Below are 15,573 nucleotides of genomic sequence, written 5' to 3'. Positions count from 1 at the left end.
GAATCAGCTCTTCCAGGTGTGAGGTACCTGCCATGATGCAGCCAGCGATGTCAGCCAGGATACAGCAACGGGCACTGAAATCCAACACAGTAAATTCAACGATTTCCTTTGACTCTTTTATAAAGATTAACACGTTTATAACCGCCCTGGGCTGCAGTAGTACTGATCCCTGCTGGATGGCACCACTCCTGTACTGGAGCTCAGGGACAGTCAGGCCAGATTTCACTTACCCAGAAGCAGTGAAAGTGCCCCAAGTACTACGGAAGCATTAGCCCCAAACAACACGCACAAAAATGAAAACAGATCAAATAAGGAAAATCTACTGGTTTTAATGCCAGATTCTAATACCTTACCTTGCAGCCAGCTCTATAATTTTCTGCAACTGGTCCCAGTAACACTGCATGCAGCCATCAGTATACGGTGCCCTCTTTCCTAGCTGAAACAGGAGTTCACAGCTATACTGCTCTTACCTCAAGGTACCCCAAAGCACGTATATGACACTGCTCTTACACATCGGTCCTGTGGAAAGCAAGCCGCGTTTGTTCAGCCAGCTCTGTGTGCAGTAAAGATTAGTTCAGATTGATCCTCATCATGCATAATACAATTCTGTTCAAGTTACATCCAGACAAGATATTCATCATTTTTACGAGGACAGACATTTGGAATCAGGATCATGAATCAATGCAGCAACAACATAAAGCACTGACAGGTATTTAGGGCAAACAGAAAAGAATATCTATTCCAGAGCCGGGGCAGAACAGTTTGTGCTAGCAAGTGTATAAATACATAAAACTGAGAGAACACAGTGATGCATATTAACAACCACACCCGTGAAAAAGAACAAGACTGAAGCACACACCAGGAGCAGTGCTCTGACCCCTTGCTGCACTATTTAGAAGGCTACCCTGCAAAGCACAGCATTTTGGACACACAGTTCCCCAGATGGTCACAAACAGCTCATGAATAGGACAGAGAACATCTAGTGACACCATCCAGTGTACCCAGTTAAGATTGCAAATGCAGTGTAAATCACAGGCTCACAGGTCTAAAGCAGGGTCGCCTGGGGCAGGTCACGCAGAGCCACATCCAGGCGGGTTCTGAACGTCTCCAGAGGAGGAGACAGCGCAGCCTCTGCGGGCAGCCTGTGTCCGTGCTCCGGCACCCTCCAGGGAAAGGAGTTCTGCCTCGTGTTCAGGTGGAGCTTCCAGTGCCGCACCTTGTGCCCGTTGCCCTTGTCCTGCCGCTGGGCACCACCGAAAAGAGCCCGGCCCCATCCTCTTGGCACCTGCCCTTAAGGTATTTATATGCATTGATAAGATCCTGTCTTAGTCTTCTCCGGGCTGAACAGGCCCAGCTCCCTCAGCCTCCCCTCACAGGGGAGATGCTCCGGGCCCCCCATCACCTCCGCAGCCCCCGCTGGCCCCTCTCCAGCAGCTCCCTGTCTCTCCTGACCTGGGGGGCCCAGCACCGGACACCGCACTCCAGACACGGCCTCACCAGGGCAGAGCAGAGGGGGGGGATCCCCTCCCCCGTCCTGCTGGCCACGCTCCTCCTCGTGCACCCCGGGACACCACTGGCCTTCTGGGCCACACGGGCACGCTGCTGGCCCATGGGCAACGTGCTGCCCACCAGCACTGCCAGGCCCTTCTCCGCAGAGCTGCCCCCAGCAGCTCAGCCCCAGCCTGCACTGGGGCATGGGGTTGTTCCTCCCCAGGTGCAGGACCCTACGCTGGCCTTTGCTGAACTTCACCAGGTCCCTCTCCACCCAGCTCTCCAGCCTGCCCGGCTCTCACCAAATGGCAGCGCAGCCTTCCGTGTATCAGCCACTCCTCCCGGTTAGGTGACATCAGCAACTTGCTGAGGGTACGCTCAGTCCTTCATCCAGGCCACTGAGGAATAAGCTGAACAGGACAGGGCCCAGCACTGACCCCGGGGGAACTCCACGAGCTACAGGCCTCCAGCCAGACCCCGTGCCGCTGACCGCAGCCCCCTGAGCTCTGCCATTCAGCCAGTGCTCAGCCCACCTCACCATCCATCCACTCACCTAACCCAGGCCTCCTGAGCTGACCTGTGAGGGTGTTACGGGAGACAGTGTTACAAGCCTTGCTGAGGTCAAGGGGGACAACACCCACCACACCACCACCCATCTAACCAGCCAGCTCTTCCTTCCCAGGGCTCTCCCAGGAGGGTGGAAGGGGAAGGATCACCAAGTGTTCCTGGAAGGTGACTGCCCCAAGCGGGACCAGTCTCACAGTGGTATTCACTGTTCCTCCTCTGGGTCTCCTCTGCAGTTAGATCTGCCTCCATTTTAATGCAGCCGAGTAAAACAACACCAGCCACACAGCCTACCTGGCAAGCTCATTTCTCTGCTGTATATTCTGTTACTTATTATTTACTCGTCTTTCCACCCTTCTGTCCATGCTGCATAAGCCTCAGGTGATTTGAAAAACCAAAACCCAGCACTTCTCCCCAAACTGCTAAATCACCCTTTCCTCATTCCCTTTCCACAGAGGCAGTTAACACCCAGCTGCCCGGGAAATGTGGCAGACACAGGCCATGGACACCATGGGTATGACAAAGGTCCACAGCACCGCTCAGTCCTCTACCGATCCGTCATTACCTGGTCTGCTCAGGGAACCACAGCACTCGAATTACAAGCAAAACGATGAGAGGTGATCTAGACTTAACCACAGCACACTTATCTGCACCAAAGGTTTCTTACCCACCCCAACACCCCCCAGACATCAGGCCTAGCAACCCTAGTCTATCATTTTTATTATATAATTTCTACTTTCAAGGCCTGAACTGACAAAGCAAACCTTTGTCAAATACAAAGCATGAAATGACACATCACAGTATGTTTCAAATTTTTTTTTTTTACTGCAAGTTCTTTGCAAATATTTTTATAGTCATTACAAAAAAATACCAAAGAAAATTTCAGTCTATCCCATTTCAGAGAGTCATAATTTACAAAAAAATAAATAGCTTTACTCTAAAGAAGACAACTGTCTAGTATTAAGGTCAGCAATATCATTCACAGAAGTCCACATTTTCAGAGCGCCAAGTATTTGGGTCCGTCTGACTTGGTTTGCCTTCTTCCAGCATTTTCCTTTAAAATAAGACTAATCAGGACATGAGAAAAGTAACTTTTTTCTTCCCACAGAAAACTGAACATTCAACACAGATTTTGAAACCAGACTCCATTCTAATTGAATTGTTAGACCCTTCTGACACACAACTTTAAAAACAGTAACACCTTTCTTTTTTTTTTTTTTTAAACTACTGTAACAGAACAGTTTCCCCGCGAAATTTGAGAGTCAACAGCAGCAGCATGAAGGGCATGTTTCTTCGGTATAAGGCTAATGGTCCTTGATGTGGCAGAGCTTCTATTAAAGCACAGAACTGCCAAAGCCAAGGGTATTACAATCAATGTCATACCAAGCCTGCAGCCTCCGCTCAGGCAAATCCTCACTAACCTAGTCCCCACAGGCATAACCAGGATTCGCCACCCAAGTCTGAATTCCTGAGTGAACTGGGTGTAAGAACAGGTACTGCGCACTGCAACACACCAACTGCTGCACAAATTTGATTTTGAGGTGATTGTCACTCCAGACATGCTAAAATACTGCTTGGAAGTTGACTGTGCTTTTTCATTTTTCACATCAGCACTACTGACGCATTATAGTGAACTTGCTGCTATACACTGTAAACACATGAAACCTTTAGGACAATGCATAGAAGCATTAACCATGTACAGTAAATGCCATAATGAGAAAGTCTGGCACACGTTTCACAAGAAGAAAAATCTTTGGACTATAGTACTATATGCCACAAAATATTCCAAGTGCACCCCACAATAGATGGCTCATCAAATGAGGAATCAGCAAACAAGCAAATAACTAGCATTTGCAAAAATGTTTCTTAAAAAAAAAAAAAAAAGGGGGGGGAACTTCAGAACATAAGAGCAGATGAAAAGAAAAAGCTTTTCTGAACTTCTCCGATCAGTCACTCTGCCTTACATTTGAGCATGTAATGACAGATTTCAGGCAAAAATTAAAAGTCTCCAAAGTGTTTTGCACAGTGTATGTGCTTCTCCTAAAGCTGGCTAAAATCAATACTAAGGAGAGTTAAAAAAAAAGAAAAAAATTGCATTTTTACGTTACTTCCATCACCGTGCTCTGGTTAACTTCACTAGGTCTGAAACTGAACTGTACGGTTCATACCGGCTCAGGGGAAGTTACAGTTCTCTGAACACATCACCTCCCTCTCCCCCACAGGAACTAACCAAGTTCAAATGCTACACCAAGCCTGAATCTTTGGCCATGCTATAGAAAATGCCTTTTTCCTGAAGTAGGTGGTCTGGACTACCACACTCCAGCACTTCTCCTCTGTCCAGGACTAAAACTCTGTAAAACAGGGGAGAGAAAAAGAAACAAAAAGTCACAAGATAATGCAGAAAGCCAACGAACACAGATGTATACGTACAGGCACAAACTGACTGTAGCACGGCCGTTACATGCAAGCGAACACAGTCCAGACCGTATGAATGGACAGAGGCTCTCAACTTTGCCCATCCTCACTGCAGAGACTCTGTCTAGTCTATGTTTTATGCAGCACATGTTCATCCAGTCATTTGCAGGCAACCATGAGACTTTGGATTGCGCTCTGAGCCACTCAGAAACTAGGTGACAGCACTTCTTGTCAAGGTGAGTCAGGGCCCCTAAGACCTTTCAGGATCTAGGATAACCTTTCTATCTATAATACTGTACCACATCAACTTCTGCTGACAAAATAAAGCACAGGCAGTTTATCCAAAACAAACGTGAACTGGAATTAGGAATTTTACAAAGCAAGTTACCACAGTCACTAAAGTCCGCTCACAGTTAAAACACCGCCTTCAGCTACCTCCACTAACAGCAGACATTGCTGAGATGCTCACTAAGCCTTTCACCGGTGCTGCTGCATGGTGGTACCCGCTGCCTTGACTGCACTGGGCGCTCATCTGGTGACGGTACCACTGGTGCTGGGCCTGGCACAGGCAATGCTCCTGTCTCTTGCCTTTTGCTATTGACAGCACAAAAAAAGGTCACAAAAGTACACCCCAAAAATTTTATCACTGCTCACTCTGCTCTCTGCCGTTCCGTGATAAAAAGGACAAGAGAGCTTAAAACTGAAATTATAAGACAACAACTCTGCCCTCAACCACACCTTAGCAAGGCAGCTGAGGATGAGGGAGGTTATATGAACTATAAGCAAAAGTGATGTAAAGAAAAATGTCAAACTTCAGGGAAGTGCAGGACCTGCCTTTTTGATTCCTTATGCTGTCTGTGCCTAGTTTAGAGTATGAGCTCCCTGAAGCTTTGACGTCCCTTCCAGCTCTGCCTAAACTAGGACAAGACCCACGAACAGACTCCTGTCCTTGCCTCTCTCCCCTTCCAGGTTGGCCGGGGCAGGAACAGCACAACAGCAGTGCGACAGAGGGGTCAGAGGAGCTCCCCAGGCCAAGCACAATCAGTGCAAGCCAGAACACACAACCTACACCCATAAAAACAGGAATTCCAGCAGCTCCACCACAGAGAGGTAGCTAAAATGTGCCAGTAAACAAATTTAACACAAAAATGCTTATTTAAGTAGAGCACAATGCAGGTCACGCATGCCACGTTCTTCAAACAAAAGCAGTATTACTTTACCTTGTGTAGTCCATGATTGTGTTCAGACGATGTGCTATAGTTAATACAGTACATTCTTCAAATTGAGACTTTATTGTTGACTGTATAAGCTTATCGGTTTCAAGATCAACAGCAGCTGTGGCTTCATCTAGAACCAGGATTTTGGACTTCCTGAGCAGAGCTCGTGCCAGGCACACCAGCTGGCGCTGTCCCACACTACAGCGGGTGGGATGGGAGAGGGGGGGGGGAAAAAGTCAGAACAAGTTTGCAGTATTAATTTTGAAGCCTAGCAATTCCTTGCAAGAGAATACATTACAAATGGTTTCAGCATAACTGCATCAGGCTGATGCACCCAATCAATGCAGTGTTGAGGACTGGATTTTAAATGGTTTCTGCAGACCAAACGTATCCCTGCTACAGCACAAAAAGCAAGCTAACAGCTTCCTTAGAAAAACTGCATCTGCTGGGCAACAGCTATAGTAAGTTCAGAGCATCCACTACAAGTTGCAGGCTGCTTCTGCTGAAATCCTTTCCAAGACTAAGCTGTCAAACATCACAGCATTCTGAGTATTGCTTAAATTACTTCAAATTCCCTAACCTGAGAGTTTAAAACATGTTGAATAAAACCTAGTTGGTTGATTGCCTGGTGATGCATTAAGAATTCCCCAACTCCCTCTGCAAATTCTCACACCAGGCAGGGTCAGGGAGCATTGCTATTGCTAGGATCTAGCTACATACTGTCCCAAGTGAGCTTGGGAGTGAGGTTTCTGGGAACAGAAAGTCTAGTTGCAGATGGGAGGGTGCACACACCCCTCTCAGTTCTCATTTAGTTCTTAAGGCAATTTTCACAAACACGGTTCTTTGACGTACCTGAGGTTCTCGCCACCTTCAGCACACTCGTGATTAAGTTTATCAGGAAGGGATGATACAAAGGTTTTCAGGTGAGCCAATTCCAAAGACCTCCAAACATCTTCATCAGAGTGTTGATCAAAAGGATCAAGATTCATACGCAGAGAGCCAGAAAACAATATTGGATCCTAGTCACAGAAAGATGTAATTGACAATGTACACAGAACATGGCAAGTGGTCCAAAAATATTTCTTAGATAGCAAAAGTAAAACAACACGTCCAGGTCCAACTGCAAGCAAGTTAATCTACCGAATTTGGGAGCAAGACCTCATTTTTTCCAGTAAGAGCAAGTTATTCTCCCTCACCCTTACTCCTTATGCCTCTCGGGGGCCTGACCTCTGCAGACTGGCACTCCAGACCTTTCCGTAAGTCAGTGACTCATGAATCCAGAAAAAAACAAACCAAACAAACAAATAAAACCCAACCCCCCAAAAAAACTCAGCAGCCAACTTTCTTTTTACTGGGCTACTAAGTTAAAGAACAGGCACTCCCTGCCCAAACTTCTGTCAGCAGGGACTATTAGGTCAACTTTCCACTTCTCAGAGAATTATACCATCTGTAAATATTTCAAGAGTCTTCAGCTGCTGTATTATTTGAATTAATTGATTTTTTTCTTGGACATGGAGAAACACTACTTTAGAAATACTTTCAACCTAGTAGTGTCAGACCAATGCAAAGTGATCAAATGGAGAAAACAAAGTCCCCCCAGGATTTCCAAAAGAAGTGGTGCAGAAAACCTTTTACAGTGTGCTCACTTGTTTTTGCCAGCATGCTGCAACAGTGATTTATATAACTGCATTTTATGGTCTTACTTTGAATCAGAACGGGCAGGCAATAAAGGCTATGCAATGATAACAAGATGATTTGAGACTGTGCATCCAGTGCTTGTAAAGCCGTATTTCCAACCCATTTGGACTATCAAACCCATAGTTGCTGGGGTCGACTGGGATGGTTATGTACAGGCTTCTGTGACTGAACAGTACCGCATCACGAGATCGTGCTGAAGCCAGACTGCTTTGTGCACAGGCCCAAAGAGTGCATACTGAGCCTGAAGGAGCAACGCAAAATCCCTGTCCCTCACAACTAGCTACACAGTACCTTTGTTCTGTTTCTAAAAAGAATGGAACAATCTAAAGTGAAAGTGGAAATTCATTTCTAGAGAAACTCCCCTGAGGGCTCTCCACCAATGGAAATACTCAGACTTCACTTCCCCTCTACTGGCCAAAAGAGCAATGGTCCCAGTTAATTAAGGGACCCTGGACCCCAATCAGGTGTTCAGCTGGGGTAACACCTCCCCACTCAGCCTTAGCTGTCTATAAGCACTGAAGCGATCAGCGTGGGGTGCTGACAAAGCCCATGAGTCCAGAGGCCAAGGTTTTGCTTCCAAATCACAACTCGGCCATAGCCAAGCTCCTGCCTGTTACACAGCACAAGAAAATCAAAGCCAGTCTAGGAAAAAAGCTTGGTTTCAAGTCCATGAAAAACCATGCTAAAATGACTCAATTCCCCCCCAGCACATCACAGAAACAGCACTGTTACAAAACAAGTTCCAGTAATGGCAGGATTTTGCATGTACCTGAGGGATGATGGTGATCTTGAACCGCAAGTCATGGAGCCCTATTTTTGCAATATTAATTCCATCAATAATAATTTCTCCTTCAGCTGCTTCATTAATCCGAAACAAACCTAAAGTTAGCGAGGATTTTCCAGCTCCCGTTCTTCCAACTATTCCAATCTGTTGGGAAGAAATACAGGAACCACTTCAGGGAAAAATTAAAGCATTTCCAAGTATCTACCTGAAACTGACACACTACCAGAAGGTTGTCATATTTGCTGGGCTATCAACACCCCAAAACAGCACAACAAACTGAGGCTAATCAAAGGGGAAGAAAAAAATCACTGGATATGAAAAAAAAAACCCAACCAAAAACCCCACACACACACGCCACAAAAAGCAGTCTCAAAATTTGCAATCCAGTCATAGAAATTTTCAGTTTTTCTAGAAAGGCAGATGGAATTGGGTAGAGCAGACCAAGGTATCCCTAGTTCATACTTCACAGTAACAATTGCTAACTTAACATTTATCTTGATAAGCACTATTTCACACAAATGTTTTGCTTCCCAGTTAGACTGAGGTCTTCACCAATTCTTTGCCTTTAAAAAAATAAACATAAAAAATTGCCTCTGTGGTTTGTTGATATCTCTCTTGCCACCTGCCCTTTCTAACCCCTCTTGAAGTAGTATTCTGCCCATATTTGTCAGTAGAATGCACACATTCAGGAAAAAAGCAAATGCCTAGTTGGATACCACAAATCAGGAAGCCAGTAGGCCTGCCTTGCAGCTACCTTTTATGCCGCTGTGAAAGATCACACTATTACTGGACATCAGAGAATCCACATAGGACTGGGGCAGGATGCATGTGAGCTCACGTGCAAGGAAGCAGTAGGAGAAACACACACCTATCACTGTCAGTTTGGCCAGATCCAGAGAATCTACTCTGAAGTCCTGTTTTTTCCCTGCGGTCTCACCTTGCAACTTCTACCTCACTAGATCAGGACTTTGCCCCTCTACTTAATAGCTCATTTTCTTGAGACTCATTTTCTTGAGACTGTGATTAACTTAAGGTCTCTGCAACCTGTGCACCTCTTTTCTCACAGCAAATCAGCAAAATTTCCTGGGAAGGGGAGAAAAGACAACATAAACCTCACTTCCTTATGAAATCAGACCAAAAGACACTTCACAAGCCCACGTAACAGTGTATCTTTATCCCATGATGCAGCACACACCTTGAAAAGCCTAAGAGCCCACTACGCCTGCCAGTTACAGTAAGACCGGTTCTACAGAAGCTCTTTGAGTTCTTAAGGACCCCAGACACATTACAGAACAGGGTTCAACCTCTCTGGCTTACACATGCGGTCTTATGAACTGTAACACCCTACTACAAATGTAGTTTCATTACCTTCTCGCCCCCATTTATGGTAACGTTTATGTTTTTCAGAACCAAATCCAAGTCTTCCCGGTAACGTAAACCATAGCCTCGAAACTCAATCTTCCCTTCCTCGGGCCAGGTACTCGATGGAGCAGTTTGTTCAATACTCCATTCAGCCTGAAAGAACCACACAGAACACATCTAATCAGTTGCTTCTTCAACCAGACATGGGCTCAGAGGCCTCACGGAAAGCAGTTAAGAACAATCCTTGTTAGTGTGCAGTTTGCAAAAGGAACTGTAACGATGATGGGCGAAGAGGGAAAGTGCCTACCCAAGGCAGATGAAGTGGTGTATGTAGCCAAGGGCTCTTCTATCACAAGTCCCACTTGCTGGATAAGCTTTCACCTTACAAATGGCAGAATCATACTGGGAGAACATGTTCAGATAACCTGCCTGTACACCCACACCACAGTAAAGAAGCCGCTGGGGAAGCCAGACATGCAACTAGAAGCAGTTTAACTGAGGCATAAGCACTAAAAGATTAACAAGCTGGTAAAGTAAACAGCTGCTGCCTCAGCCTCCCACAGAGGTGGGAGATGGAAGAACAAACCCCACTGCATGCACTGCCAGTGCCAAAAAAAAAAAAAAAAAAAAGGCTTTTATCTACATAAACACACACCAGTCTGCTACCAGAACCCGAGAAAAAAAATTTAGGAAGGGTTCTCATAATGTTTGACTGCCAAAATAGTGATTCAGGTCAGGTTCAAGTGACAGGCATGGCAAAGAGAAGCCATAGAAAACTCCCGTTCTGTAGCGAAAAGGGGTACAATGACAAATGAAATGAGTTGTTAGGCAATTTGAATCAAAACAAAAATGTAAAACCTCTTTATTTCCCACACTAAGAGTAAAAAAAGAAAGACAATAAAGTAAGAAAGAGAATGTTTAAGCATTCAGGAAACAAAAATACTTGTACAGCTCCACTGCTCAGCTGAGGGTGGAACAGCACACTCCCTCAGTAACACCGTGTCGGTGGATGTCCCTCAAAAGCACCCAGAGGAACACACCAAGGTACAGCCTGTGCCTAGAGGGAGGGCACGGCCAGCACTCTGCTCCGTCCCACCCTCAGCTCCTAGGACATGCCCAGCGGCACTCTCCAACCCATTCAGCCAGGTAATGGGCGAGACCTCAGAACAGGGCACTGACTTCTACAGCTGTGGTAGACAACTCAAATGTACCTCCTTCTCCATTTCAGCATATTCTTTGACTCTTTCCACAGCAACAATGTTGGTTTCCAGCTCAGATGACATGCGAACTAGCCAGTTCAAGTACGCTGTGATCTGCAAGAAGAAAAGAAATCTAAAAGCAGTTTATACTAAATTTGTTACCTGCAATAAGTAAAAAATACAAAACCACCAAACCACTGCAGGTTCATGGAATGCATAAACACAGACAAGATCTTGGCTAATCAGTGCTGGACTGGAGAAAAGTCCAGATGCCTTTTAATATGCAGGGAATGAGTCATCTTAGCCACATCCCTACACACAGGTGGGTCACAGGAAGAACTACCCCAGCATCTTTGCAAATGTTCCTTAGTCCTTCCTATGTTCCTTAGTTTTCCCTCCAAAGCCATAAGCAAGGTTCTGACTTTCTGACGCAGTCTTACAAATCAGAAGGGTTTTGGGGTGTTGATGGGTTTTTTTAAGAGAAAAAGGTAAAATTACCTGCAGTGAATAGGACACCGAGAGGCCAACCAGCCCTGCACTGAGTTTGTTGCGTGCAATCACTGCGAACAATGCTGCAAAGAGGACAATACAGTTCCCCACGTACTCCAGACGGACAGCCAGCCACCTAAAAGACAGAAAAAAGTAATGCGCTGGAACAGGCTGCCCAGAGCAGCTGTGGGTGCCCCACCTCTGGCAGTGTCCAAGGCCAGGCTGGATGGGGCTGGGAGCAGCCTGGGCTGGGGGGAGGTGTCCCTGCCTGTGGCAGGGGATTTTAGAACTAGATGGGTCCCCGCCAACCCAAACTATTCTATGATCTTTCCAGTTATTCACCTATGGAGAATTAGGAATGTGGACAACCAATGTTTGGTCACACATCTTGTTTTTTAAAAGATTAGTAATATGGCATCTGCATACTGCCAGTGACACTGGAACTGCAAGATATTTGAGGTTCTGCTCCAGCAACATGCAAACCTAGCGGCATCCAAAATTAATAAACCTTTCAGGTACATAAATTCTGGTCTTAGTTCAGAAAGCAGTTGTGGTTAACATTGGAATAGATGAATCAAAACTTTTAAAAAACATACTGCCCAGAGGTAAGGCAGAAACTCTCAGAAGGAAAAGAAATTCAGAAGTAATCTTAATTCCATTACAGAAGTTTAAGCAAAACACCTGTGAAACAGACATATCCACACAGGCTTCCCTACCCTAGACAAGTATGCCAAGAGCTGCGACTGATAAGGATCACAGGCAGCAGAACCATGTCCTTCCTATAACTGCCTTTCAATATTTCAGCCCCACTGTTACCTGTTTGCAACAATGCTTGGATAATAAGCTTTCTGATTTTCATCCACTTTCATGTCGTTCTGCTTTATGAAACGCTTCTGCTCCTCAAAGGCTCGAATGACACTGACTCCCAGGAGGGTCTCATTGAAGTGAGAATACACAGGAGAACGACTGACAGACTCAAGGCGTTTGAGCTGGCGAGAAGTGGCCACGTAAAATCTCTGCAAATCAGAGTATGAGAATTATGGTTACATCCAGACTGCGTATGAAAAGACAAAGGGAATCATAAGACAGTTCCCTGCCATTTGAGATGTTCATTATAGGGATCCAACTTACATGCAGGAATACACACCTTCTACAACCCCTAGAAAGACCATTACATACACTCTGCTGTCTTTAAATAGCCGCCACCAATCACTCTCATGTGACAGCCATTTTCTCTTTTCTCTTCTCTGCACGCTTAGTTCAACAGTATAAAACACACGCATCACCACCTTTCAAGTTCACTAATTCAAGAGTCAAGGTCAAAACCCAGCTTCTTTTTGATCTGTACTGGCTGTACTAGATTTCTAAGAGTAAAACAAGAGTGAGGCAAGCATACCCGGCCTACACAAGACAGGAGTGCAAGGCTGCTATCATTTCTCTTGCTCTAGAAACAATATTCTGACAAAACAGGCACATGAGCAATGCACACGTAACCCTCTAAAGGCTACTCTTGTTTGGAAGGCAGTTTTAAAGAAAAGCCCATATGTTTTCCACATTTGGGCTCTGAGCAACAAGCTATACAAAATTCACCTCAAAATCTGACGGCGTTTTATAAAGTCTGCTTAGGTATTACAGGATTACCTTCTGCACAGAAGTCATTCTACACCTGACAACTGAAGGAAATGCTGTGCTAACATCAGCTACCCAATAAACCATGCAAAGCATAGTCAGTCAAGCATAAGTCGTGTCAAACACATTAAAATCCATCCTAGTGCAGAGTAAGAACTATGTTAAATAACAGAGGATGGGTGACTGCCGGTCCCAGTGCCCCCAGGTAACACCCCTTACCTGCACAAACAAGTAGACAAGTCCCAGAGGTGGAATAATGACAGCAGCTATAGGTGTGGCCAGCAGAATGATGATACAAGCCCCAATCACGTTAAATGTTGAGCCCATGAACATCTTGATGATTGGTGGAATGGTGGAGTCAATAGTATCTATCTCCTTAGAGAAACGATTCACCAGGTTTCCACTGGGTGTACGTTCAAAGAAACTCATCGGAGACCTGAGGACACTGTGCAGCAGGTTAAGGTGCAGGTGTCGTGAGGCAAATATTCCCCCTATTGACACAACCATTGAGTAGCCAAACACAGCAATACCTAGAAAAGAAGACTTGTTTTTAACTGATTTCACTTCTCACATAGATTTTCTTCATTTTGTCCTCATGTAGCACTACCACATCTCTACTACAATAATTCTGAGAACTGGCGTTCGCTACAGATAGACTCAGCAAATACATCAAGTATTTAAAAAAATAAAATTTTAAAAAAGAAAAAAAATTAGTGAAAACATCGTGTTTCTCTCATGGAATAAGTTGTTCCTCCATTACAGAATTTTGTGTAATATTTCAGCACTTCCACTGAGTAAAGACCATGGAATTTTAATGTGACATTTAGTGTTTATTACAGGATTTTAGGATTTTTCTGGCAATTCTGAAGCGAGGTACACAGGGTTTTAGGTTTCATGGCAAACAAACTTTGACCACAAAGAGGACACGTAACAAAAAGCCGCTGAGCTGGCCTCCCTGCGGCGCCTTGGATGGTCCCTCAAGCAGTTGGAGGAAACGCCATCCCAAACAGCTCAGGTGGGTTGTGGCTGCAAGGGTGGCAGCAAAGCCACAGCCTCCTGTGACAAACCACCCCGCAGACCAGGCTAGCACAGTCTGTTGACAGGCCAAGGAGCAATTTTTTGGGTCAGACGTTTTGCCACCAACTGCTCGCTCATCAGCCCCCGCAAATAAAGTTTGTTCTCATTTTCAACACATGAAAGCAAACAATATTCATTAACTGAGTCATTTTATAGGCTGGTTTGCTTGCCTTTTTTTTTTCTTCTTTAATTCAAGTTTTAAGCTTTCTGTCAAAATCCACATTCAAATCTTTCACAAACTGCTGCTGCAGTTCTGGGGTTACAAGGTCACCAAGAGCATTAGAAACATTCTGAACCAGCTAATCTTAAAATAGGTAAGACCAAGCAAACCTTGAGAAATTCCCAGTGCTCCATACACTCCCAGTCTGACATTTGTGTATTGCTGTGTCCCATTGATAACAGGATCATCTGTCCATAAACTTAGCCAGTAGTTGGAAGCCAGGGAAGCTATATGATTACACATAAAGAGGAAAATGCTCAAGAAAGAGATAAAGAGTCCAATTGCTTTCATGTAGTCCCAGTACACTGTTGCCTTTACCTGAAGACAGAAAGGGGGGGGAAACAAAAAGGAATATTCATTTTGCAGATCAAGTTTCAAAACCAGCAATTCCCCCTTCTCCAATGCCTATTTAAAGTCACTATCCTTGCATCAGGCCATAAAAAACCACAACAGCTGCGCTCTAGAGAGCCACTGCTTGGGAACACAAGCTGCAAAGTGTTCTATGGAGATGTGCCAAACCCAACATCCCTCCAGGGCAGGCACACATCATCTTTCTGTTGTCTTCCAAGGGAGGGGAACAGCAGGGAGAGAGCTGCCTAAAGTAACACAAAGCACCAGTGGCAAAGCCAAAAACTTCACCGAGGAGTTCCAGGTTTTGGCGTCCTCTTTTTACCACAAGATTAAACAGCCCTTAATTAAACCCACATGGCTTGTATCCTATGATCTATCTTTAACCAGAGGATTCAAGCAACACTGCTAGGAGGTGTAACTGCCATTTTCCCAGGAACCTCACTCTCAGGTTTCTCAGAAAGCCCTGGGTATCCTGGGATTAGATACTTGTGTCTGCAGTGGAAACTTGGCTTAAATTCATCTGAGTCAATTCCAGCTCTTTACACTGAAGGGCAGATTTCACTAGGTCACCTAATTTATCATAATCTCCCCTCCAAGAAAAAGCTGCAATGTTTTAGTTTCTTCTTTTATACTTTGATGTGGTCAGGCCCATCATCTTAAACAAAAGTTTTGATGTCAGCAGTCTTTCCGCAGGCAAACCTGGGGCTCAGCAGTGGGAGCAGAGGGCACAGCAACACTTCCATGAAACACTACACAACAAGCAGCAAGCCCAAGAATATACTCAGCCCTTTCTCACGCCAGCTGCACAGCCTTCAAAAGCTATTTTCTTGGGAACACTGGACTTTTCTGAAACTGAAAGCGGGCACAGGAAGCAGGAACGGGAGACCTTACCCTTCCAGTCTTTGCTGTGTCGGCCTCTGTCAGTTTCCAGGAATTCTTTTCAGCAAGTGGCTTCTGCAGCTCTGCTGTGCTGCTCCGGTGCTGTGACTTCCCAGCATCTCTGCTGTATGTTGAAGAGTTACTGAGTTGCCTGTTTGAAGACATCTGTCTTTCAGTCTCAGCATGATACAGGCCAGG

General features: G+C 45.2%; 1 protein-coding gene across 5 annotated transcripts in view; it reads right to left on the bottom strand.

Annotated features, from left to right (window-relative positions):
* ABCC1 (ATP binding cassette subfamily C member 1) overlaps positions 1-15,573 on the bottom strand; it is a 62,898-nt gene that overhangs the window by 2,473 nt on the left and 44,852 nt on the right. For 2 of the 5 annotated variants that reach the window (XM_040592092.1, XM_040592088.1), the window contains exons 21-31: positions 15,388-15,526; positions 14,256-14,463; positions 13,068-13,378; positions 12,036-12,235; positions 11,229-11,355; positions 10,743-10,844; positions 9,538-9,684; positions 8,155-8,313; positions 6,540-6,706; positions 5,691-5,885; positions 4,417-5,064 (exon numbers count right to left, since the gene is read on the bottom strand). In XM_040592092.1, coding sequence (XP_040448026.1) covers positions 4,911-5,064; positions 5,691-5,885; positions 6,540-6,706; positions 8,155-8,313; positions 9,538-9,684; positions 10,743-10,844; positions 11,229-11,355; positions 12,036-12,235; positions 13,068-13,378; positions 14,256-14,463; positions 15,388-15,526 — 1,909 coding nt within the window. In that variant the 3' untranslated portion in view covers positions 4,417-4,910. The other 3 variants (XM_040592090.1, XM_040592091.1, XM_040592089.1) reach the window with 3 other exon arrangements.

Source organism: Falco naumanni, chromosome 4, assembly GCF_017639655.2.
Source record: "Falco naumanni isolate bFalNau1 chromosome 4, bFalNau1.pat, whole genome shotgun sequence".
In the NCBI taxonomy this organism is placed as follows: Eukaryota; Metazoa; Chordata; class Aves; order Falconiformes; family Falconidae; genus Falco; species Falco naumanni.
The sequence above is the reverse complement of the archived record's forward strand: the minus strand, read 5'-3'. Positions and strand labels throughout refer to the sequence as shown.